At 36.9% G+C, this 27,642-nt stretch overlaps 1 protein-coding gene and 1 pseudogene across 1 annotated transcript; both read right to left on the reverse strand.

The window, feature by feature from the left end:
* Positions 1 to 535: 535 nt before the first annotated feature.
* Positions 536 to 2,001, reverse strand: LOC111157203 (cancer/testis antigen 83). The gene is made up of 2 exons (XM_022518495.1): positions 1,927 to 2,001; positions 536 to 841 (listed from the first exon to the last, which is right to left on the reverse strand). Exons 1-2 carry the CDS (start codon positions 1,999 to 2,001, stop codon positions 536 to 538), a joined length of 381 nt encoding a protein of 126 aa, XP_022374203.1.
* A 21,167-nt stretch (positions 2,002 to 23,168) lies between these two features.
* Positions 23,169 to 24,102, reverse strand: LOC111157215 (annotated as a pseudogene).
* Positions 24,103 to 27,642: the final 3,540 nt, after the last annotated feature.

The following is a 27,642-nucleotide window of genomic DNA, read 5'->3' on the forward strand; positions in this document are numbered from 1 at the left end:
TGGCATATTTTAGGGTGCTCAATGATAGCTCTTATTACAGATTTGACAGTGGTAAGAGAGTATTCTATATAATAGAGTTCCATCAAATCCCATTTACTTGAATGCAATAAGACATTTGCAATATTGTGTTGTACACCAAAACTATTTCTCACGTGTGAGTGAAATGGAAATCACCATATCTCAACTATATTCTTTTTGCTGTAGCTTATTTTTTAAATGCAAAACTTAGGAACTGTTTCTTTCTCTACTGTACTTTCATTCTTTCCCCAGTAAAACATATATATATATATATATATATATATACACGCACACATATATGTTTATACATGTTTATAAACTTGTCAAACTTGTATATATATATAAAATATATAAATGTATAAGTATATAAAATATGTAATCGATTCTTTAAATGTCAGTAAAAGCAAATTGATAAATGTCTGGATTTTGTACCTGACTTGGCATCCCCTCCCCCTTTTTCAACAACAATTCATTTGGTATAAACACGTATAATCAAATGAATTCACTCAAAGTGCCTTTAATGATTGCCTTCACTGTTACGACATTCTCTAAGCCTGTCAGATTTCCAGTTAACTAATGCACCATTTAAGCCCTTGATAACTAGGAAATGTTCCAATTCAGCCAGCTTGTATTCCACGATCCTGAGGTTTACCAGTATTCGCTTCTGCATGGTTATCATGTGTGGGGAATTAATTAAGATATCCCGAGAGAGGCTGGTGACTGAAAGACTCTTATCAGTATTGCTCTTAGTTGACCCAGTAGAAGAGGTTGGTCTTACTAGTGCAAGAGAAGTCGAATTTGATGACATTTCACCAACGCTGCTCTGTAAGGGAAGGAAATTATACATATTTAGTTTATTGAATTTAGCAATTTCCAAATACAGTTGACCTTTGAACAAGGTGGGGGCGTTAAAGACATCGATTCTCTGTATAAAAACCCATGTATAACTTTTGCCTCTCCCAAAAGTTAACCCTAATAGCCTAGTGTTGACCAGAAGCCTTACAGATAAGTTGATTAACACATATTTTGTATATGTGTTATATACTGTATTTGTACAATAAAGTAAGCTAGAGGAAAGAAAATGTTATTAAGAAAATCATAAGAAAGAGAAAATATGTTTGAAGTACTGTATCCAAAAAAGAAAGAGTAAAGACCCTTGGAGTTCAAACCTATGTTGCTCAAGGGTCTACAGTACTACCAAATAACATGCCTAATTAGTCTTGGTTACCAAAATAAACTGATTGTCCTCCCCTAAGAATTAGAGATTGAAAATCTGTTGAACAACAATGTTTATCTGGAAATATGCCCTTCCAAAACACTGAAAAACATGTATATGAAAGTAACCTTTAAATATCAAAATTGTCCTATTTTTGGTTTACATTTCTTGGACAGAAAAGTAGGTCTATACCTGGACCCTAATCCTTAACTAAAAGGATCACCAAAGATCTAAAGTCACTTGCAGCTTTCAACATCACCAGGAAACCCACATTCTGACCTGAATTATTTGTGAAAGCCCAAATACCTGTCATAAAGATGGTTGAAACCATGGGGAAAAGAGGCAAACAAACATAAAGGCTGTAGTAGAAGCTAGAGAAGAGAGAGAAGGTATAGATTCCTAAAATAGGAAGTGGTGGGAAACGGGCACTTTCAGCTCTACTTTTCAAGTGGGTGAAAAGCACACCACATCACTCAATGCTTTTTAAAGCAGACCACAGCTACCCAGTCATTGGTCAATAAGAACAAAGAGTGGGGATAAACATCTGGGGCTCTCGCAAGAGAAGAGGAATGAAATGATCTTCCCTTACCCTTATTTTACTATTTTAGTACCTTTCTACTCTCTCAGACACACACCTCCCATCCATGAACCATCTAACTTCATCTAATTCCAATTTCTCTTACACACTTTACCTGAAAGCGGCTTTTCCAGAAGACAAACAGAAAAGCAAACAGAATGCCGCTCAGTAGAAGCAACAGCATATTCATGTTTCCTCTTCCACTTCTTTTTCTCTTCTCGGGTACGGAGGCACTCGGCTGGCAGTTGGGAAGCAGGGGGACACTAGTCGCCCGGACTAGGGAAGCCGCGGGCAACGATTCTAAGCGTCCCACACTGCCTGGTGCATCTGGAAGACGCTTCCGCTTCCGGCTTTATATACTGCAAAGGGCATGTGATGTCACAGTGGAGCACCTACGTGAGGGCGCTGCGTCACAATTTGATGACGTAAAACCCATAAGCAGGTGGCACGATGTCTGCCTACTTGGTTGTGCTATCAGGTCGGTAGACAGGGAGGGCACTGATAGACACCCGGGGCAGTTGGGATGTCCAGGAAGCTGAAACACGGTAAAAATACAGACTCCAAATTCATTGGTTAAATACAAGATTTTGAAATTGCTCCTCCCTCCTTTTTTTTCTCTTTTAAATTAAAGATAATTTAATTTGTCTTTGCTGCAACCACTCCATTATTCATTTCAAAAACAAGGTCAGAAACGAGATGGAAATGTACTGTGAAAAGTAGTTACCCACAAACCGCGTAAGTCTTTGCCGGAAACCTTTTCCACAGTCCCATTGCTATTTTAGGATTCACTCTGACCCTATTCGCCATTGGGCTAATTATGTACATTAGTGTCACTGTACAGTTTAAAAAGTAATTCTAGAGACATTCTCTCATATAATTCTCACAATAATTTTGTGCTACAGGTATTTTTAAATACTGTGTCTACTTTCAGGTATGCAGAAACAGAATCAGGTATTAAGTAAACTCATTTGAAACTAGTAGCAAAAACAGGCCCTAAATCACAGAATTGAGTCCTGAGGTAAACTCCCTCATTCCCTTGCCCTCTTCCCCATCCTCAGGCCCTCTACTTGTACTTTCTGACTTGTAAGCATCGAGTATTTAATATTTTCCACTCAAGGAATTGAACAGTATATTTGGATTAATATTAATGAGAAGTAACAGATACAGGAATCGTTATACTCAACAGGAAATGTTTCAAGAAACCTGCATAGATGACACTGAACTAAAAACTCAGAACTAAAAGCAATAGCCAGGGTAATCTCAAGATGAATGTCAAACTACAACCCCTAACTGCTTGGGGGAAAGACTCACATCTTCATATGGATAGGAAAGAAAGGAATTATTTACAAATTTTTCACATCAAACTTATTTCCCATTTATGAGTTCAAAGCTTAAAGATTTATTTATTCAATAAGTATGGATTAAACACTCCTGTAAAGACAGGCACTGTAATAAATTCTGGGGATATGATTATGAGCGAAAATAAGGTCTCTATTCACCTGGAATGTGCACTGTAGTGTGGGAGACAGATATTAATCAAACACTCGCAGAAATGAATGTAAAAGTGCTAATGAGATAAGTGGTAGGAAGAAGTACATGGTGGGTGGCACAGGAGTTTCTAATAGGATATGGGATATAAAGGAGAATGATGCTCCTGGCTTTAGGGCTTATTCAATTAGATGGATGGGAGATAACCATGTATGGGATTACTAATCATGAATTTGGTGTTGGACATGTTGAATTTGAGGTGACACTGAGACATGAAATAGTTGAGCTCGGGGAGATAACTGAAGACATAAATTTTTGAGGCATCTACATACAAATGATAATTGAAGCTCTAGATATGGAAGAAATTCCCTCATGTCAGTGTAGGACATACAAAGAAAGAATAGAGCATGGAAGGATTTCAATATTTAATGGCTGGGTAACAACACTTCTTTTGGTATGTTACTATGGTTATGTTGACATCTAACTTTCCTGTTTCATCAAATAAAATTGAATGCAGCCCAGTAACATTGTCTCTAACAAAAGCGTTTTGAATTTTGACCCTCCTGGTATCCAAGAGAACACTTCAAAAACCTTTAAAAATATTCTCATCAAGCACATTAAAGTACTCTTCTAACCACTGAGTTTTTCATTTATTTTTTTTATTGCAGTATAATATACAAAACATAGAATTTAACATTTTAAACAATTTTAAGGGCACACTTCTATGGCTGTAAGTACATTCACATGGTTGTGCAACCCATCACCACCACCCATGTCCAAAGCTTTTTCATCTTCCCCAACTGAAAATCTATATGCATTAAACACTACATGCCTATTCTTCCCTCCACTCAGCCCGTAGAAACTACCATTTTTCTTTCTGTTTTTACAGATTTGGATAGAATAGTTACCTCATAGAAGTAGAATGACTCAATATTTGTCATGTTGTGACTGGTTTATTTCACTTAACATAATGTCTTCAAGTTTCATCCATACTGTACCGTGTGTCAAAATTTTATTCCTTTTTCAGGCCAGATAATACTCTACAGTATAGGGCACCTGGGTCGCTTTTGGCTCCGGTCATGATCCCAGGGTCCTGGGATCCAGCCTCATGTTGGACTCCCTGCTAAGTGGGAAGCCTGCCTCTCTGTCTCCCACTCTCCCTGCTTGTGTTCCCTCTCTTGCTACCTCTTTTTCCGTCAATAAATAAATCAAATTAAAAAAACATATTTCAGTATATATATGCCACATTTTGTTTACTCATTTATCCATCGATGGACACGATGTTGCTTCTACCTTTTCTTATAGTTCTGTTATTTTTCTAAAAATAGCTGAATGCATGTTTCTCTTAAGTTCACATGAAAACATTCTTCAGGATAGACCAAAAGGCCACAAAACAAGTCTTTTTTTAAAAAAGATTTTATTTATTTATTTATGAGAGACAGAGAGGCAGAGGCAGAGGGAGAAGCAAGGTTTCCTCAGAGCAGGGAGCCCAATGTGGGACTTGATCCCAGGATCACAGGAGCATGACCTGAGCTGAAGGCAGACGCCTAACCAACTGAGCCACCCAGGTGCTCAAAACAAATCTTAATAAATGTAAAAATATTGAATCATACGAAGTACTTTTTTCCAATCACAACGGATGAAACTGGAAATCAACAGCAGAAGGAAAACTGGTCAATTCACAAATCTGTGGCAATTAAACAGCACACTATTAAACAACCAATGGGTCAAAGAAGAAATTAGAAAGGAAATTAAAAACTGTCTTGGTGCAAATGCAAATGAATATACAATATACTAATACTTATGGAATGCAGCAAAATCAGTGCGGAACAGGAAATTGATAGGTTTAAATGCTTTCTTTTTTTTTTTTTTTTACAAAAAGGACTTAAATCAACAACTTAGGGGCACCTGGGTGGCTCAGTTGGTTAAGCATCTGCCTTTGGCTCAGATCATGGTCCCAGGGTCCAGGGACTGAGCCCCGCATTGGGCTCCATCTGGCCCTCCCTGCCAACTTGTGTTCTTGCTTGCTCTGCTAGCTCACTCAAATAAATAAATAGTAATCTTTTAAAAAATCTTTTAAAAAAAATCAACAACTTAACTTTATATTCCCTTTTGATTACTGCATGAAATCTCTTTTTTCATCTTTTTACTATCAATCTCTGCATATTATACCTAAAAGTACTCCCTTTTAGATGACATACACTTGGATTCTGCTTTTAATCCATTCTGCCAATATATTTTTTTTTTAATTTAAAGATTTTGTTTATTTATTTTGACAGAGAGAAATCACAAGCAGGCAGAGAGGTAGGCAGAGAGAGAGGAGGAAGCAGGCTCCCTGCTGAGCAGAAAGCCCGATGCGGGGCTTGAACCCAGGACCTGGGATCATGACCCGAGCCGAAGGCAGCGGCTTAACCCACTGAGCCACCCAGGCGCCCCCAATATATGTTTTTTGATGGGGTATTTAATATGTTTGGATGTGAAGTAATTACTGGTGGGGAAGCATTTACTTTTATCACTTTATTTTTTGTTGTTGTTGTTTTCTATTCATCTTTTAGCAATTTTGTCCCTCCTTTTCTCCATGACTGCTTACCTCCTTTATCTTTAGTTCAGTATTTGTAGTGCTGCATTTTGATTGTCTTCCTATTTCCTTTTGTGTATAGTCAATAGATATTTTATTATGGTTACCATGGAGGTTCCATATAACCTCCTAAAGTTATGATTATCTCCCTTAATTGATACCAAATTAACTTCAATTGCATACATAAACTTTTCTCTTTTACAACTCTGCTTCCTGCTTCCACTTTATGTCATCGATGTCACAGATTACATCTTTTATATATTGGATACCCACTTACATAGATTTATGATTATTTTTATGATTTTGTCTTTCTAAATCCTGTAGAAAATAGTTAAGAGGAGTTACAAACCAAAATCACTATAATACTGTGTTTTTTGTTGTTTTTTTTACATTTGCCCAGGCACTTGCTTTTACTAGAAGGCTTTATATTTTCATATGACTTCGAGTTACTATCTAGCATCCTTTTTCTTTAAGATTTTATGTATTTGTCTGAGAGAAAGAGAGAGAGAGAGAATGCGAGCACAAGCAGGAGGGAGAGGCAGGGGGAGAGAGAAAGGGAGAAGCAGACTCTCTGCTGAGTAGGGAGCTTGATCCTGGGACTCTGGGATCATGACCTGAGCTGAAGGCAAATGCTTAACCGTCTGAGCCACCCAAGTGCCCCTATATAGTGTCTTTTATTTCAATTTTAAGGATTCTTTTTAGTATTTCTTTTAGCATTACTTATTAATATTATTTTTAGAGAGAGAGGGAGAGAGACAATCTCAAGCAGACTCCACACTGAGCATGGAGCCTGACATAGGGATCCATCCCATGACCCTGAGAGCATGACCTGAGTGGAAATCAAGAGTCAAGAGTTGGACACTTAACTGACTGAGCCACCCAGGTGCCCCTCTTTAGCATTTCTATTCATAATGAACTCTTTCTGATTTTGTCTGGAAATGTTTTAATTTCTCCCTTATTATTGACAGATGTATTTACTGGATGTAGAATTCTTGGGCAACAGTTTATTTCTTTCCGCACTTTACATACATCATATTACTGCCTCCTGGCCTGCAAGGTCTCTGCTGAGAAATCCACCCATATTTTTATTGGGGATTCCTTGTATATGATGAGTCACTTTTCTCTTGCTATTTTCACTATTTTTTTTCTTTGGCTTTCAAAGGTTTAATTATAATGGTGTCAGTGTTGGACTATTTGGGTTAAGTGGAATTGTTAAGATTGTTAAGATTCTTGGGTTTGTATATTCACATATTACCTTAAATTTGAGAAATTTTCTGTTATTATTTCTTCAAATAATGTGTCTTCGCCTTTCTCTATCCCTCCTCTTCTGGGATTTCCCTGATGTGTGCATTGTTTCACTCCACTGTATCCCATGAGTCCTTTAGTCTCTGTTTACTTTTCATCAGTCCTTTTTTCTTTTTACTCCTCAGACTCAATTATTTCCAATGTCTTTAACTTCACTGATGCTTTTTTCTCCCTGTTTGAGTCTTCTTTTGAATACCTTTCTAGTAAATTTTTCAGTTCAGTGATTGTATTTTACAGCTCCAGACTCTGATACTTTATTATTTCTATCTTTGTTGATATTCTCATTTTGTTTATATATCTTTTTCCTGAATTTCTGTAGTTTTTGTCCATGCTTCCCTTTAGCTCTTTGAGCATATTTAAGATAGATCTTTTAAAATGTTTGTGTAGTAAGTCTGATGCATATGTTCTTTAGAAATGATTATTGGAGATTTATTGTATTCCTTTGAATGGGCCACATTTTCTTGTTTTTTTGTATGCTTTTTGATACCTTGCTGAAAATCGGGCATTTGGGAAAATGCCCACCTCTTCTAGTCTTTAAAGACTGACATGGAAGACCTTCACTATTTAGAGGGACCCTGAGCCTTGGGATCAGCCTGGGGCTTCTATGGGGATTTGTTTTTTTGTGAGTCTCTGTGTGTACTTTTTTAATTTCTAATTTTTATTTCCCAGCTGCTTTTAAATGTCTCAATTTCCCCAAAGTCTCATTTGAGCTTCTTGGGACCTTAGAATTTCTATTGTATTCCTCTACTTAGACTCTCTGTCTCACAGACATCCACAGGTCTGCACTCCTCTGTAATGTTTGCATGCCAAGATACTCTCTGTTGTCTCGCATGACTTCCAGACTGAGATCCAAAAGTTTCTGCTGTTCCTCAACTGAGCTTGGAGTCACGGAAGACATAAACCAGTCACTCCAACAGCCCAAGGACACACCAAATCCTTGTAAACAAGTTTCACTCTGCTTCTGCCGGATGGATGGAACCAGGAATTGTGCTGCTATTTTTCAAGCATGCCCCCATGGGAGGAAGACAAGAGTGAGCAGAAAGGCTACAAAATTTCCCACTGGTTTTCATGTGTTTTTTTCTTGATTGGGCAATCACATGGTTGCTATAGATCTTTCATTGGTATACAGAGTTCCTATAAAGTTATTTAAGTCAATCTGTAGTTGTTTGATATCTCCATGGGGAAAAAAGGGTCTGTGGCCTGGGGCTTTCTTGTTCTGTCACCTCGTTGATATCACCCACTAACAACTGATTTTTAAAATACTACAACTGGAGGGGTATGTGGGTGGCTCAGTGGGTTAATCATCTGCCTTCAGCTCAGGTTATGATCTCAGGGTCCTTGGATTGAACCCTGGGTCAGGCTTCCCGCTTGGTGGAGAATCTGCTTCTCCCTCTCCCTCTGTGCTCTCTCACTCACTATCTCTCAAATACATAAATAAAATCTGAAAAAGTAAAAATAAAATACAGCAACTGGAAAAATAAATAAATAAATAAATAAATAGAATATGACAACTGGTATAAATAATTGGGACTATAGAGTCCTGGGGCACCTGAGTGGCTCTATTGGTTGGGAGTCCAACTCTTGGTTTTAGCTCAGATCATGATCTCTTAGGTCATGAGATCAAGTCCCACATAGGGCTCTGTGCTCAGCAAGGTGTCTGCTTGAAAGATTCGCTCCCTCTTCCCCTACCCACTGTCTCTCTCTCTCAGTAAATAAGTAAATAAATAAATCTTTTAAAAAAAAGTATGGAGTCTATCCACTTGTGAAAAACTAACAGAAAAACAAAAAAAAATTATGGAATGAATGTTATTCTTCCTTTAATTTTGTTATCTCCTGTTCATTAGATGCCAAATTTTCTATTGGCATAGGTTGTTAGGTAACAAAATAAGCAGAAAAATGAGACATTCAGTTGTTTTGGGGATGATTTCAAGAGTAAAGAGTTTTATGAATTGCATCAGAAAATAATTCACGTAATATTCCAAATAAGAAGACAATTTGGACAAATCACAGTGACTTAATTTTAGTTTAATGACAATTTTTTGTTGTCTCCCTGATTTCACTATCATGTAAAAATAATAAAGATATGATATTCTTGATAGTTTAAGACTTTCATTTATGGAGGTTTAAAATATTTAAATTTCTTACTTTTATAAGTCAAATAAATTGTCATTATTGTTTTCACAGTTTTAAATTACTAAAATGTAAAATTTTGTGAACTAAATGAATTTGCAATAATAGGTATATTAAAAATCTCAGTCTTGTGAATTTTTATAATGTTAAAATCATCAAGTCTTAATGTGTTGTCTTCAATTCTACATTCCATGTCCTTAGTTAACTTTATGTCCTTAAATTCATATTGAATTGAGCTAATTAGTAAATATTCTTTGGGTATCTGGACAATTTCTAGGCAAGAAAAGTATATAACCCATTGGTCACTACACAGAATTTTTCACTTACTCTTGTCCCTTATTTCTATAATAGCTAATAGTTGATAGGATAAATAAAGTCTTTGGATAGTTTTAATATATATGTTTATTGTAACCTGATAATTTTATAAGTATGATGGTGAAAAAAAGGGCCAGGCAGTTCTTGACTTCCTGGCTTCCAGTTTTCTCTGTAAAGAAGGAAGTTTTAATGGTTCTGGTAGAGATAAATGGTTGAGTTTAGACTAGGTACAGTAGTTAGAAATGAATCCATATGAGATAATGTGTATGATTTATATTGTAATTTATCAGAAAAATTATTAGCCTTATTAAGATCATAACATACCCTACACTGTCTTATTTAATATGCCTATAAAGTTAATTATATTTTTAAAATAAGATGGACAAATTCACATTATTATATAACTATATATTTATATACGTATGAACACATTCATATAAAGCTATGTTAGAATTAGAAATAAAGGTGGTTTATGAATCCTTTACTGGAAAATAATTACATTAAAATACACAGAAAATAAAATCAGATTTTGAGTTTCTTTCTTTTCAAAGACCAGCTTATTGTGTATACAGAAAATAGGTTACTTTTTATTATTGAAATATTTTGTAAACTGTGTTTCTGGCCATAATTAAACCATTTTTTAAAAAGTTCTTTATTTCAGGGAAAAAGTTCTTAATTATTGTTGCTTATTGTTGTGCTTTCAAAATATTAGCTACAAATGTTTCAAAATTTGTAATCTTGGTTATGGTCAAGAATGCATTTATTCAGTTATAAAATACTGTTTCAATGGTCTCTGCTGAAAATTTATTTACTTTAATGATCATATATTTATATTTCTTTACTTCTTCTCTCCCTTTGTAAGGATTTTACTTTTATGTTAGCACAAATAAAAATCAACTCTAATTCTCCCCAAAAATCTTGGTTTGTGCTATGAAGTGATGTTTCTGACAAATCTGTTGTCTTTGCGAACGGCTGTAGATAAAAGGAAAAATTTGCATTTTCCTGTGAGTGCTTTTTCCTATTTGTATATGCAGGAGAGAAAGGTGCCTTCCGGGTCTTTCCCTCTGCTAATGACTATTCCTTCTCTGGGCCTCTAAAAACATGATTTCAACTTGAAGACACTGTGTAGAACGCATGCTTTCCCAAGTACCTATTCCTTTATAAACCAATGAAGTCTCATCCTTTTGCTTATTGCTGAAGTATTGTGACTTTCAGAAACTTTGGGGAATGTGAAATATTATTGATTTGCTGAATTTTACAAAATGTGAAAGATTACTGATGTTTTAGTCATACTATTAATTTTTTTTAAGGACTATTTGACAGAGATAGAGTGAGAGATAGAGCTAGAGCATGAGCAGGGGGGAGGGGCAGAGGACGAAGCAGACTCCCCACTGAGTGGGGAGCCAAGTGGGGCTGGATCCCAGCCTGAGCTGAAGGCAAACACCCACCAAATCAGCCACCCAGGTGCCCCATTATACTATTAATTTTTAAGATATCTCAGAAAAGTTATGTTTGCTATGAAATGTGATGGTAGGCATTAGACACAGGCAGGTTGTTGGCATTGATGGAAATCCAGGGTTCAGATAGAGTTTTAAGAACTGGGTAACTGCCTCTTGGTGCAACAGGAAAAATTAAGCCCTTTAGGAGGGAACCTGTGTAAGTGGGGTTGAGGAGGATGGTTGAGAGGTGAGAGGTTACAGGTGTGTGTGTGTGTATGTGTGTGTGTGTGTTGGTGGGGTGGGCATCTCAAATTACCCAGAATAAAGGAAAGCTAGGAAACAAGCAGCAATATTCTGCTTCTAATTGGATTGTCTTTAACAAGCTAAACTGGTACAGTCTTATAAGCACTCTTTTGTAAATTACATGGTTCAGACAGGAATTACAGAGGCCCATCTATTGTTGGGATATGACGGAAAAAGTAGGTTTTGCCCTTGATTTCCCATCAGAATCAGGCTTATCTCATATGCTTACAGAATGTGGTTTTAAAGTCCATGGGCTTGTCCTTCGCCACTTCAGTTTTTACACTGAAGAAGATTATTCCCCTACTAATGAGCTGAAATTCTTAGGGGAGGAGGTCGTGAAAGCTTTTGTTTACTCCACGTTTTAGAGATAAAACTTAAAATTCTTCTCCCTCCCGAGACTTTATTTTTTATTTTATTTATTTTTTAAAAAGATATTATTTATTTATTTCAGAGATTGAGAGAGAGAACATGAACAAGGGGGAGAGGGAGAGGCAGGCTCGATGCACGGTGTGGGACTCGATCCCAGGACCGTGGGATCATGACCTAAGCCGAAGGCAGATGCTTAACTGACTGAGCCACTGAGGAGTCCGTGAGATTTTAATTTATGCCAAGATGTACATGACATCAATTTTTTAAATACTGGGGTTACCTTAGTTATTTGCTGGGGTTCTGCTTGTGGAAGGGGATAAAATGAAAAAATAGGTTTAATAGAGTTGTATGAGGGTAGGGAGTAGGATAGAATCAAGGGAAAAAAAGGATACTGAGGACATCATGTATAAATTTTACTACAATTTTCCCCAAGTCCTGACATATATACATCATACAATATTAAACTTGAAAATACCAGATTCCTCAGCCATTTGGATATTATTATGAAATATTTGTGGGCTACTTGGTAAGTGTTTCCCAGGCTGGTATTTGAATAAATAGGATTTTTGCATTACAGTGGGAGCAGTGACAGTGCTTTCTATGGTGATGGAAGTTAGTAAGTGTATTTTGTTACATGGTCAATTTATTCATGGAAAGAGTTTGCTCTCTAATAATCTGGATAGAAAGGTAACGTTCTTATAATTGTTGATCATTTCTTTGATTTCCAAAGTATCTTTATTTACATGATTTCATTTAATCCCTCCCAATAATCCTGTGTGATAGGTGTGACAAATGTAATTACCATTTTAGGGCAGAGGAAGCTGGTGTGATTTAATTGCTTTGCTTAAGGTCTCAGAATTAGGGGCGCCTGGGTGGCTCGGTTGGTTAAGCGTCTGCCTTGGGCTCAGGTTGTGATCCTGGGGTCCTGGGATCGAGCTCCAGCATGGAGCCCCGTGTTGGGCCTCCTGCTCAGCACAGGAGTCTGCTTCCCTCTCCTTCTGCCCCTTCCTCTACTCATGCTCTCTCTAGCTCACTCTTTCTTGCTCTCAAATGAAAAAAAAAAAATCTTAAAAAAAAAAACCAGTTCTCAGAATTAGTTATCTCAGAACGAGGCCTCTCGATTTTGTGTCCTCTCATCATACTTCCTTGATGTGTTTATCCCCAAACAGAGAAGAACCACAAGTTAGATAGCCTATGGTATTAATTTTCTGTTCCTGTGTTGAAAAGATAAATAGGGGTGCCTGGTTGGCTCAGTGGGTTAAAGCCTCTGCCTTCGGCTCAGGTCATGATCCCAGGGTCCTGGAATCGAGCCCCACATCAGGCTCTCTGCTCCGCGGGAAGCCTGCTTCTCCCTCTCTCTCTGCCTGCCGCTCTGCTTACTTGTGATCTCTGTCTGTTAAATAAATAAATGAAATCTTTAAAAAAAAGATGAATAAATGGAGATATCTTGGTGGCAGTTTACCATACACATTGAATCTTTTAGTGTTCACTCCCAGGTCCGTTGACAAGCAACCCATCATCTCTCTAGTTGTGAAATTGACAGAGGGGATATCAAATGATATTAAGACATTGTTGTAATTGAAATGTTCGCCCCTTTTGGTTGTGTTATTGAGGTCCCGCCATTGCTCAGGAGCTTCTCTTGGGTTATGCTACCATATTTAACCACCTCTGTAACAATGACATCCATCTAAAGCTCAAAGTGTAGTAGTTCCTGGTGTCTGGAAGATGTGAGCCCATTTCTATTTGATTTTGAAGGAAGATTAGAATGAGTGTAGAATGAAATCCGAGTTTCCTCAGAATAATCCTTTGCACGTAAAAGGACACCCTATATTCAACGTGAATCATCAAGGAAACCCTCCTTAACTAATGAGTCAACGTAAGCACAGAAGTAAGGAATTGGTATCCAGAAAATATTATAATATTTTTCATTCTATAACAATAAAATTAACCTTAGGTTTATACAATGTATCTTTAACACACTCAATGGAAATTTAATGCAAATGTATTTGAGTAATGTGGTAAATGTGCGAATAATTACTATAAAGCAACTTGTCATAATGCTTGATGGTGTCATAGTCTCTGAAAGTTTTTACCCAATACTCCTTTTTTTTTCATTTAGGTTTAGATTCAGGGGTAGCTAAGATACAAAATAATAAGTTAACACAAAAAAAATAGTTGACTAATAGGCAGTCCAACATGAGGAGGGGAGATTCATAAATGTATTGGGAACACAAATTTCTTATATTCTGTTGATTTGTCATCTTCAACATATATGTTCTTCTTTATGGCAACATACATGTTCTGCCTTATGGTCCAAGATGGTTGCCAACTGTCCTTGCTTACCAGGCTGGTGGAAAAGGTGAAGAAGGACATGTGTCCCCTCTTTTTTTTTTTTTTAATTTATTTATTTGAGAGACAGAGAGAGATCATGAAAGGGGAGGTCAGAGGGAGAAGCAGACTCCCCATGGAGCTGGGAGCCCGATGTGGGACTCGATCCCAGGACTCCGGGATCATGACCTGAGCCGAAGGCAGTTGCTTAACCAACTGAGCCACCCAGGCGCCCCTGTGTCCCCTCTTTTAAAGACATTTCCTGGAAGTCACATATGTTACTACCCCTTTCATTTTACTGGCCAGAATGTAGAAACATGGCCAAATCTAGCCGCAAATGAGGCTAAGAAATAGAGTGTTTATGCTGGGTACCAATATGCCCAACCAAAATGTATGATTATGTTACTAAAAAGCAAAGAGAGAAAAGTTATCAGAGGGGGTGCCTGGGTGGCTCAGTGGGTTAAAGCCTCTGCCTTTGGTTCAGGTCATGATCCCAGAGTCTTGGGATCGAGCCCCACATCGGGCTCTCTGCTCAGCAGGGAGCCTGTTTCCCTTCTCTCTTTGCCTGCCTCTCTGCCTACTTGTGATCTCTGTCTGTCAAATAAATAAAAATTAAAATTAAAAAAAAGTTATCAGAGGATGTCTATCAATCTCTTCAACACCTTCTGGAAGAGGGGACTTAGATTTTGTTTCCGGGTACCAACCCATCCCTGCACCCATAAGCCACAGGTGAACTCCAGCAGTTGTAAGGACTTAGCTGATATTTGAAGACTAGGGAAAATGAGGGGGGAGAATAGCCATCGGCCTTGTTCAGAAGACTGCCTATCTACCTCTTCCGCTCTGCCCTACCTGAAAATCTCTAAAAATGGTTCTTCCCTCCCTATTGTTGTTCTCCTGGAATGAGGTCAGACTAGACAATACCTGTTCAAGGCCATGTGACTGGAACTACTGCATTAACCATTTTTATTTTGATTTTTTTCCCCTATTAACTTATATATTTCTGTGCTGACTGCTATAAAAATGGAACATTCATTTTATGAAATTAAAACATATTTTAGAGAAACTACTTTAAACTGATACAAAAATGAATTAAGAAACATATGTTGAATTTTTCCTTTTTGATCATGCATTCTGTAGTCACACATTTCATCAACAGAGGGCATTGTAGGTTTATTTCATTTTTTGGTTGCTCTATACTGTTCAATCATAGTTTCCTTTCATTTGGAATTGTATCATATTACCCAGGGTCAAATAAATAAGTGGTAAGTTGGGTTATGTTCTTTAAAATTAATCATATTAATTTTAAGTTAATGTTAATATTATCAAACCACATTTGTTCTCTTTGTTTGAAAAGAAAGGGATTAAAAACCATATATTATGATCAATTGTGATCAATTGATCAATTATGATCAATCCCAACCTGAGACATTTTTTACCTCTACCCCCATATCACCCCTGGTGTTGTAATATAGGCAAAAGAAAATGATTAATCTGAGCGATCATGCTTAAATTTGATATTTTATTTTCAGTGACATAGTTTTACTTTAAGTGACATTTAGAACTTATTTTAAGTGACCTTCATTATCTGTAGTGTGTTCTGGAAAGTATTAAGGGACTCGGAAAAGAAATTGCTTTTAGCTTTTTTATTAAGAGAATGAGCTACATATCCATCTCAAATTGAAACTAACAATTCATTACGTCTATCATTGAAACTTTAAAATGCTAGCTTGAAAATTTTCTTGAAATATAATTTACAACATTGTTAAAACTTGTAATATTGGAAAACTTTAGAAAATGTTGATAATTGTTCTTAATATCAGTGGGGAATTTAAGTACAATACATGATCTTTCTAGTAACACCTATACTTTGGTTGTCTAAAACAAACCAGTTTTTTTTGGGGGGGGGTGTGTTTGTGTGTGTGCATGCGTGTGTTAAGTGATACACTAAAAGAGCTTTATTGAGCAAAATACAGAATAATTCAGAAATAAAGAAACCTGAACTATACAACAAATGTCTGAGGATATTATCCATTAGTTTTATTCAACAAATATTTACTGAATACCTACTCTATGTCAGGAACTGTTCTAGATAGTAGAAATACAGTAGAGAGCAAGAGACGAAAATCCTCCTTGCAGATTATATTCTATTGAGAAGCTCTATTCAAATTCCCAGACTGATTATTTATGGTCTTTTTTTCAGATTTTCATGGAATATATAATTATCCAGTAATTTTTTAAAAATCACATGTGGTGAAAGAAGGAAGGCTCCTGAACAAATTTTTTGAGGCTAAACTGACCCTGATGCAAAATCTTACCAAAGATACCACATAGAAATTAATGACTGATTCTCTTAAAATTAAAAAAAACTAACATAAAACATTAAACCAATAAAATATGGCCAGTATTGAAAAGAAAATAATATCACCAATTATAGTTTATTCCCGAATGTCAGCCTGACAACATTAGGAAATCTCTTACTATATCATACCCAGAAGTAAAAAGAAAACTGAGTTACTGGACTATCTCAATATATGGCCAAAAGAGGCATTTGCTACATTTCAACACCCATGTCTGGATTAATGAAGCTAAACATTAATTTCTTAAAAGCCTACGCATGAAAGAATAAGGTTCAATTGAGATGAAAACAATAACCAACATCATCTGTAACAGTGAGATGCTGGAGACATTATAATCAAAATTAAGACAAGCATTCTTCATCCTTACAATTATGGCAGAGAAATTCCAGCCAATGCAACAAGAAATATCTGCATAGAAAATCTAAGATGTTCTGCATTAAAAATCTTAGAACTGATGGGAGAGTTTAGTCAAATGCCCGAGTACAAAGGAAATGAACAGACTAAATAGGTTTCTTACATATTGATAATAACTAGTTAGAAAATATAAAGGGAAACAAGACCACTTAAAATGGCAATATAATGTACAAAATACCCAGAAACAACCAATTAAAAATTGGCTGAAGAAAATGGCAAAACTTCACTGGGAGAGATACAAGATTTACATAAACGTAGAAGAATAACATGTTCCTGGATAGGGAGACTAAACAATAGAAACATGCCAAGTTTTCCAAAATTCAGATGTAAGTTTATTGTAATTCAGAGCAAAATCCCAGTGGGATTTTTGAAACTTGAGAAAATGATTTTAACACTCATCTGGAAGTTTTAAAACATGAGACATCCAAGAAATTTTTGAACAACAAAAATAAAGAGAGGATGCTTGCTTATATAAAAATGTAGAAAAGAAACAATTTAACCCCAATGTGGTATTAGAACGGGAGTATATAGACAATGGAAAGAGATTAGAAAACTTGAAACAAAGATGAACATTCTAATAAAAAAAATGATAAAGACATAAAAAAGAAGAGAAACAATTGACCAAAAATAAATAAAGCCCAACCTGATTAGCAATCAAAGAAATGAAAATTAAAATGAAATATATATATATATATATGTATATATATATTTGAGTAACATTTTTAAGATACTAATTCTCTGTGATGAGCATGGATACTCATTTTACTGATAGGAATTAAATTAGGCCAAATATTCTCAAAGACAATATAGAAAATAGGTATCAAAAGCCTTAAAGTATTAATATTCAAGGAATTCCACATCAGAAAACTATCCTAAGAAACTATTTCATGATGGGGCCAGAGACATACATCAGAAACAGCCATTTCTTGTTTATATAAGTAGGGGAAAACTGGAAGATAGTGAAATAGCTATATATCAAATGCTCAAATGCTTACTATATGATGTTAGATGAAGAAATTAGGAGGTACAACTTCATGATCCCAAATTTACTACACACACGCGCGCGCGCACACACACACACACACACACACACACACACTAGAGAATAAGAACACAAGGCAGAAGCACAGAAACTCTTAAGAAATGTGTTACAAGCTTAACCATGGTAACCTCTGGGTAGTGTGATTAGGAGAGGTTTTCTGTTCTTTCTAATAATCTGGATGCTAAGAATCCACCATCCATGTTCACTGATATTAAGATTTTTGCCATATCTGCTTGAGATTTTTTTAAAGAATAAAACTTATAGATACAACTGAGGCCCACTCTGTACCCTGAGCCTATCCCAATATACCTTCCTTTCCTGGAATAACCATCATTTTATTTTTTTTAAATTTTTTAAATAACAATTTAAAGTTAGTTTCCTCCATGTCTCATTTTATGTTAATACAGCAAAATGTTTCCATAAACCATTTACAGATTATTACTGTTGTGAAAATTAATATAGGAAACCTAATTCAAAATGGAGTTGGGAAACCATGAAGGAAGGTTTCTCACTCATGTACCACTCCTCCCAGCTTTCTTTTTATACCCAGCAGGAAGGATGGTATTTCTCCTTGCTTAACAACCTAGCAAATAAGAAACCACCACTACCCTGAACTTTCCATCTTCTCTAGTGAGATTTTGTTCAAAATAACCCTTTTCAACTTCATCCTTTCTATATAAAAGCATGCTCTGCTCCTTAGTTCTTTGAACTTAACTATGGTTTGCCTTAATTTGCATGTCCAGGACAGCAATTCCTATGTTATTTCCAAATAAATTCATTTTTGCTGTCTCAATACCTGGGTATTTTATTTTATTTATATATTTTTAAAGATAGATAGATTTATTTATTTATTTATTTATTTATTTATTTATTTATTTGACAGAGAGAGATCACAAGTAGGCAGAGAAGCAGGCAGAGAGAGAGGGGGAAGCAGGCTCCCCACTGAGCAGAGAGCCCGATGTGGGGCTCGATCCCAGGACCCTGAGATCATGACCCGAGCCGAAGGCAGAGGCTTAACCCGCTGAGCCACCCAGGTGCCCCGGGTATTTTATTTTTAAGTTGATCCCTAGTTGTGTGATTTTTAAAAAATTTATAAGCATTTTACTATTATATATGAATTCTTTTGTAACTTGTTTTATCATTCGTTTTATTTTGAGATATATCCATATTGGCCTTGTTCATTTACTTTATTGTTGAGTAGAATTCCAGTGAGTAAATAAAGTTCTTTCCAAGATTGTTGTAACAACTACACTCCAACTGCACAGCATTTAAAAGAACCGTTTTTCTATATCCTTGCTTAAATTTACACTATCACATTTAAAGCTTCATCGGTTTGTTGGGTATGAAAGATATTTATTTAAATTTGTATTTCTTTGATCATTATTGAGATTGAACATCCTTTCATATGTTTATTAACTATTCATATTTCTCCCCTGCGAATTGCTTGTCCATATTCTTTGACCACCTTTTAACTGCTTAAAAAAAACAAATCTATAGGAGTTCTTTATGGATTCTTGATGCCCAATGCATTCTTGGTTTATATGTATCGGAAATGTCTTCTCCCAGTCATATCTTCTAATTTAACCTTGTCTTTTGTCATACAGAAAAATTTAAATTATTACATACTCAAACTTTGATCTGTTACTTTGTAGTTTTAGCTTTGGGTTCCTGTGTTAGAAAGCCATTGACATTTCCAAATCATGAAGATAGTCTCCTGTATTTTGTTTGAAAGGTTTTTGTTTTTGTTTTTTTTCACATTAGGTCTTTAAATCCATCTGGAATTGGTTTTTATTATTATGTGATGTAGGGATCCAATTTTATTTTTCTTCATATACGTATATACTCAATTGATCCAACGCCATGTACTGAAAAGCTTTTGCTCTCCTAACTAATTTTAATATAATCTCTGTTATATGCTAAATTTTCATCTACGTATAAATATGTGCATATACATTTGGCTTCATTCCATTTCATTAGCCTAATTGCTTCATTTTGCCAATATCACATTGTTTTAATTACTATAACTGTATAGTAAATTCCTATATGTAGTATTTTTGTGATTATTCAATTACAGCTAGATAACCATTTCCTTTATGATTTGTTTGAATCATTCATTTAGAAAAAAATAAATTCTATTTGTTTTTTTATTTTTACAAATCTGATTTTTAAATATTTTGTGATTTCATCATGGTTCATATTTATTTTTATAATCTCCATAATTGTTTTATTTTTTAAAGATTGATGTATTTATTTTAGAAAGAGAGAGTGTGTGAGTGAGGGGAGGGGCAGAGTGCAAGGGAGAGAATCCTCAAGCAGACTCCCTGCTGAGTGCAGAACATGACACAGGATTTGATCCCAGGACTCCAAGACTGTGACCTGAGCTGAAATCAAGAGTTGGATGCTTGCCTGACTGAGCCATCCAGGCACCCCTAATCTCTTTAGATATTTATCGTCTCTTTCCTATTGTTCTATGAACACATTGTATTCAGAGAACATGGTCTGAATGAAATTAATCCTTGAGCATAAATATTTTTATGGTGTAGTGATTTTTTAAGGGAAACTTTTAATTTTAGAATAGTTCTACATTTACAGAGAAATTACAAAGATAACAGAGAGAGTTTTTATCTATCCAGACCTCTATTATAAACATCAGTGTGGTCAATCTGCCACAATTAATGAACTAATATTCATACATTATTTTAAACTGAAATCTGTACTTTATTTAGATTCCTCCATTTTTAAAAAATCTAATGTCCTTTTTCTATTTCAGGATCTCATCCAGGAAATCACGATACATTTAGCCATCATGTTTCCTTAGGCTCCTGTAGACAGTCTGGCATTTTGTAGAATGTCCCTTAATTGAGGTTTCTACTGGTGTCCTTATTTTACCATTCTGAGAAAAGTGTAGAACTCTTACCTCTTTTCGTGTCTCATTTTCCTTCCCCTTTTATAACATAATTGTCCTAAATATTTCTTCTGCTTACATTTAAAATGATACCAGTGTTCTACTCTTTAAAACCAGCAAATATAATTTAGAGAACTCAGAGAAAAGGCTATTGTATTTACCCAGGTTTTTGCTTGCCATGTTCTTTCTTCTCTCTTGATGCTTCAGGGTTCTTCTCTCTTTTATCATTTCCCTTTTGTTTAAAGAACTTCTTTTTGCCATTCTTTCAGAGCATGTTTCTTGGCAAGGAATTCTCTTAGTTTTTCTTTCATCTGAGAATGTCTGATTTCTTCCTTATTTTTGAAGGGTACTTTTGCTGGGTATATATTTAAGGGGGTGCCATTTTTTTCCTTCAGATAATTCTAACATCTCTTTCATCTCGATGTTAGCGTTTACTGATTGTCTTTTCTCATTCTGTTTGAGATCATTCTAGTGCATAGTGTGATGAATGATTTTCTATTGAAAGCTGGGCATTTTCATATTATCTTATGAGGCTCTGGATCTTACTGAAATCTTCATTTTTTAATTTTCTTATTGAAATCTTCATTTTTTTTTCTGAGGACTCCCGGCAGCCAAGGGCCTTTTGCTGACTTTCTCTTTTTTTCTGACACTACTCTAACAGAGGAAGAAGTGCTGCCTCATTACCGTAAGGGAGTATAAGTAAAGTTTCCCAGCTTGGTTTCCACCGACTCCGGCATTGGAGTGGGGTGCACTCATTTCTGTTGGATAGGATTGGACTTCTAGCCATGTGCTTCCCACTGACACCACGGGGTGGGTTCACTTCCTTTCTTCTACAAAATGGTGAATGTCCTGACTCTCCACTAGGCCTCCTCTTACACAACTCCAGCAGGGAGGGAGCACAATGCCTCATTGATAGTGGGTGGAGCATAAGATCAGGCTCCCCACATCATACCCTCTGACACCATGGGGGGTGGGATTGATTAACAGGCTGTGGGGATCAAAGTCCTTGCTTTTAATATGGCTTTCTCTGAACCATCTAATCAGTGGTGTTGGAGAACCTTGTTAGAGCTTCATGAGAGTGGGTGTCTAGTTTCCCCCTTCCACCTTTGCTTTCATGGGTAGGAGTCAGGTTACAGTTTCTTCCGTGGTGTTTGAATGCAGTAGACTGGTTGTTGTCTAAAAGGTTTTTGTCTTATAAAGCTCCACCCTTCCTGGTTCTTTGGCTAGAGACAATAAGTCTCGCTAAAGCTTTTTTTGTCTGCTCCTGTTGATATTCATGGGATGGAGATGTATCTATTTCTATGTCTTTTTATCAAGTATCTATCCTTCTATCTGAGAACTCAGCAGTGTACCATTCTTTGGTTGCAAAAGTCCATAACTGACTTGCTTTCTTTTCCACTTTTCAGAGTCTTTATATGTTTGTTTTATATATAATGTCCAGCATTTTCAGTTGTACTTAGCAGGAGGGATAGGGAAAATCCACCTGTGTCTTCCCAGAAGTGGAGGCCCCAACTTGTTTTTAAACTTTCCCAAAGTAGTCCTCGTAGTATACGTTTTACAAGTGATGCCTCATAAGCTTGCCTTACATATGTGCCCGCTTCTTGTTCACCACTGTCCTTTTGCATTTCCATTACTTCTTTCAAGAGTCAGCCTTTTTTTCATTTTAGGATAATCTTTGGACACGCTTTCAGTAAGCATTCGTGAGTGGTAAATTCATTCAGTGGCTGAAAGTGTCTTTTTTCATATTCACTCTTGAATATTTAGCAGCCTTAGGTGGGTAGTTATTTTCCCTCAGCTGTCGGATCATAGATGTCCACTGCCTCCTGGTGTGTGTTGTTGATACGAAATCTATGGTTCGCATGATTGTCATTTTATTGGGGGAAAATATCCTTCTTTGGATTATTTGTAATCTTTTCCTTTGCATTTGCTATTATACAGTTTCCTTACCTTTTTCCACATGTCACTTTAGTTTGATTCATCTCCATTGGATCCATTTTGACCTGAGTATTCATATCTTTCTTAAATTCTCCCCTCTTTTCACTACTGTTTTTTCCCCACTTCTTATCTTCTACTTGTGGAATCCTTGTTAGATATGTCGTTCAGAGTGCCCTTACATCACCATAATAACTAGCTAATCTATATTCCCGTGGTTTTGAGTCCTTTTTTTTTTTTTTGGCTGGACACAGTATGTTTGTTGATGGTACACAACAAGGTAGGGGCTCCCCAAGTCCCTCCCCTTCTTCAGGGAGTCAGGGATGCAAACTGTATAAAGGTCAGGAGAGTCTCAGTGTGTGTTGGGTGATGAGTTGAAGCAAGGACTCCCCAGCAGCCAAGGGCCTCTCTCTTCCTCTTGCTCTTGCTACAGCTGGTGGTCCATGCAGCACTTACTCCTTGGAGGCCATGTAGACCATAAGGTCGACCATCTGGTTGCTATAGCCAAATTCATTGTCATACCAGGAAATGAGCTCGAGAAAGTGGTCATGGAAGGCAATGCCGGCCCCAGCATCAAAGGTGGAAGAATGGGAATGGGTGTCACTGTTAAAGTTGCAGGAGACAACCTGGTCCTCAGTATGGCCCAGGATGCCCATGAGGGGGCCCTCTGATGCCTGCTTCACCACCTTCTTGATGTAATCCTATTTGGCCGCTTTCTCCAGGCAGCAGGTCAGATCCATGAATGACACATTAGGCATGGTAACATGCAAGGACATGCCAGTGAGATTCACATTCAGCTTGGTGATGACCTTGCCTGCAGCCTTGGTGGCACCTGTGGAAGCAGGGATGATGTCATGGGCAGCTGCTCAGATATCATGCCACAGCTTCCCAGTGGGGCCATTCATGGTCTTCTGTATGGCAGTGATGACATGGACCGTGGACCATGATGCTAAAGTTGTTATGGATGACCTTGGTCAGAGGGGCCAAGCAGTTGGTGCAGGAGGCATTGCTGACAATCTTCCAGGGAGTTGTCATACTTCTCATGGTTCCCATCCCTCATAAACATGGGGGCATAGGCAAAAGGAGCAGAGATGATGACCATCTTGGCCCCACAATTCAAGGGACCCCCAGTCTTTTCCATGGTGGTAAAGACCTACTGGACTCTACAACATACTCAGTACCAACATTACTCCATTTGATGTTGGTGAGATCTCGCTCCTGGAAGATGGACGTGGGCTTTCCATTGATGACAAGTTTCCCATTCTCAGCTTTGAGTATGCCATTGAATTTTCTATGGGTGGAATCATACTGGAATATGTAGACCACATAGTTGAGGTCAATGAAGGGGTCATTGATGGCGACAATATACATTTTGCCAGAGTTAAAAGCCCAATACAGTCAAATCTGTTTACTCCGACTTCCACCACGGTGTCTTGGGTCCATGGCTGACAGTGCATCAGAAAATGGGGCTGTCTGTTGAACAGGGAGGAGCTGAGAACTTGAGTTCTTTTTAGACTTCTGTCTGCCGGGAATTTTTCTTTCAAGCTTCATCATGATTATTAAAATAGCTATGGGGCGCCTGGGTAGCTCAGTTAGTTGTGTCTGCCTTTGACTCAGGTCATGATCCCATGGTCCTGGTTTTGAGCCCTCTGTTGGGCTCCCTACTCAGTGGGGAGCTGGCTTTTCCCTCACCCTTTGCCCCTCCCCCTACTTGTTCTCTCTCTCTCTCTGTCTCTCAAATAGATAAATAAAAATCTTTTTAAAAATAGCTATATTTTATTCAGTATTTATATGTCCTTCGAGCCCAGTTTGGTGTTAGGTCAGTTTGCCACATTGGATGAAGCAACTATATACATTCCTTTTTAGAGTTTAATAGGCCACTGTTCTAATATATTTCAAATAACACTGATTCCATTCAACAGTATGAGAATATGTTTGGTAGGCTTTTCTACCTGCCTTCATGATCATTTATGAGGAGATGTATTCATTTTACCATTCTCGCATAGAACAAGAGCCCTTTCTGACTCAATCTCAAACATAAGAACAATACAATTGGGGGCGCCTGGGTGGCTCAGTTGGTTAAAGCCTCTGCCTTCGGCCTGGGTCATGATCCCAGGGTCCTAGGGTGGAGCCCCACATCGGGATCTCTGCTCAGCAGGGAGCCTGCTTTCTCCTCTCTCTCTCTGCCTGCCTCTCTGCCTACTTGTGATCTCTATCTGTCAAATAAATAAATAAAATCTTAAAAAAATAAAAAAAGAACATACAATTGTATGCTTAACTATAAAGACTGCAACTAAACTTTATGGCTTTTAAGGATCTTATTTTCAGAGTAGTATAGGGCACATTTGACGACACTCCTCACATCATGTTGGTATAATGAACAAACATCACATTGCATGTGTATCTTTGATTGAAATAACCTATGATTTGCTTTGTTTCATTTCTTGAGCTTAGGTTGTTGATTATCCCTGTGTGGACCTCACGTAGTTAAAATGATGCCTGGTAATTGCTGAGGTTGTTCATTTCCACTCAGTGGCCGGGTGATCTAAAATTACTGGTGGGGCATTACCAAGGACACTTGGAAGTTAGAGAAATCGAAGGAGTGAGCAAATGCAATGAGAAACCAGCCACGATGACCAGGGTAATTCACGGCCAGAAGAGAAAAGAGATGCATTATGGATGATGAGCTCATCAAAAAAAGATAACGAAGTATATCTGAGGTGGAAATGAAACTGTTCCACGCAATCTTCAGTTAGGGGCCTGGATGCGGGTGAGTCCACCATTTCAGTGGTTTAGAAAGCATCGTCTCTGCAAAATATCAGATCCTGCTTGAGACACGTGAAGTTCTACACATTGGACATAGTTCAGTATTTTTGCATGAGAACCTGGCCTGGAGAGGAGATAATAAGTTGAACCCAATGAGGATTCGGTGGAACCCCTAACCCAAGTCATATAATAAGTTTGAAAGGATATGTTGTCCTCTCGTCTCCCTGTTAATGGAGCCCTGTAACTATTGAAGAACAGACTGGATGTGAAAAGTGGTTTAAAATATGGGTACTTTTGACTTCGGAGAAAAACTATGTCGACAAAATTGCAGTCATTTCAATTGAAAGAATATTGCTGCCTATGATTATTACTGCATTTTATACATGTTTTAAGATACTAGCTCTTATGTTTTGCTTTATTTATTCAGCTATAAGAAATGGCCATGGCTGACTGAATACAGAGAAATAAATAAAATGAACTTGACTTTTTTTTCTTCCCATTACATCTTATTTATTTCTTGGTCTCTTTCATTCCTAAAGCTGATAATGGGGACCATTATTCTGGACTCTATTTTGAGATCAGCCTGTAGTACATTGGACTTAGAATCCTACTGCTATTATTGTTCCTTGAATTTTATTCCAAATTATATTGTAAGAATTCAGTAGAGAATATATTAAAATTACACTCAGAGAAGAGGAGTCAAGCTTTAAATAAATAAATAATGAAAGTCTACAAATTGATAAGAAAATGTGGTGAAATAAAAGGTTGAACAAAAACTCATACAACTCTAAAAATAGTAACAAAACTATCTTTTAGCAAGTTATTTACTTAAATTCAGCTATGACTTTTGAATGTTCATTGCTACCTTTTTTGAATCAACTTCACCACATATAAAGTTTAGAGATTTATTTGAATATAAAGTTTTACTTTTTGGCTTTTAGTAATATTATGCACATGTCCATGTGTGTGTATTATTAGAAAATGAATTAACAAGTGCTGTTTTCTCTCCCTTCAGAATCCAGTTGCATCTACCTGATAGTTACATTTTTAGAATCTTAAAATCCTTTGAAGGATTTCTCAGCCTATGACTCTAATAAATTTCTTTAGTTATCAGGTAGGTGCAATTACATTGTAGAAAGATCATAGATTTTTCTAGTCAGAAAAATCAGTATTCAAAACCTGTTTCAATTACCATCTTCGTGACCTCAGACCAGTTAGTTAATGTTGCTAGAACTCAGTTTCCTCAGCCATAAAGTGGGGGAAATAATATCTGCTGCCCGAGTCCCCCTGGCTGTTTTTGTAAGCAAAGCATCCGTCTACTCTGTTGCATGATTTGAGACATTCAGTGACAATTGTCCCCTTAATATTTCTCCCGTGGATATTACTGTAGTATTCTGAAATTCCGTATCATATTTGCATATGAGTTATTGAAGGTTTATTTAACAATGTACATTTTTCTGAACAGAGTAAAGCTTTTGAAGCCATTATTAGATGATCAAAATGAAGTTGATTGAAATATTTTTCTGCCACCTAAAACTCTGCTATTCAAAGTGCTGTCCCCAAACTAGCAGATGTGAGGATCTGCTAACCAAGGAGTTGATTAGAAATGTAGAATCGAGAGCTCCAACCCAGTCCCACATGCACAGTAAAGGCTGAGAAGCTCTTATCTGTGTGACTCCTTAAGAAATGGGATAACTTTTGATGTGGGAAAGTGGTTGAAGTCTGGGCCAGAAAGGAAAAGATTATCACAGTAGAGGACCAGCTGACAGCAGGAAGACAAAGACACCAAGGAGGGGAGACAGAAAGAGGGTTCCAACGAACTTTTTTTTTTCTTTTTTAAAGATTTTATTTATTTATTTGAGAGAGAATGAGAGTGAAGACAGAGCATAAGTGGGGAGAGAGTCAGAGGGAGAAGCAGACTCCCTACTGACCAGGCAGCCCGAGGCGGGACTCGATCCCAGGACTCCAGGATCATGACCTGAACTGAAGGCAGTTGCTTAACCAACTGAGCCACCAAGGCACCCCAGAAAGAGGGTTCCAGAGGAAACATGAAACCTATTTTGCAATTCTTTTTTTTTTCTTTTTTTTTGTTTGTTTATTTTTTTTATTATTATTATTTTTTATTTTATTTTTTATAAACATATAATATATTTTTATCCC

The sequence above is a fragment of the Enhydra lutris genome, unplaced genomic scaffold, assembly GCF_002288905.1.
Source record: "Enhydra lutris kenyoni isolate GAN:26980312 unplaced genomic scaffold, ASM228890v2 scaffoldscaffold53, whole genome shotgun sequence".
Lineage (NCBI taxonomy): Eukaryota > Metazoa > Chordata > Mammalia > Carnivora > Mustelidae > Enhydra > Enhydra lutris.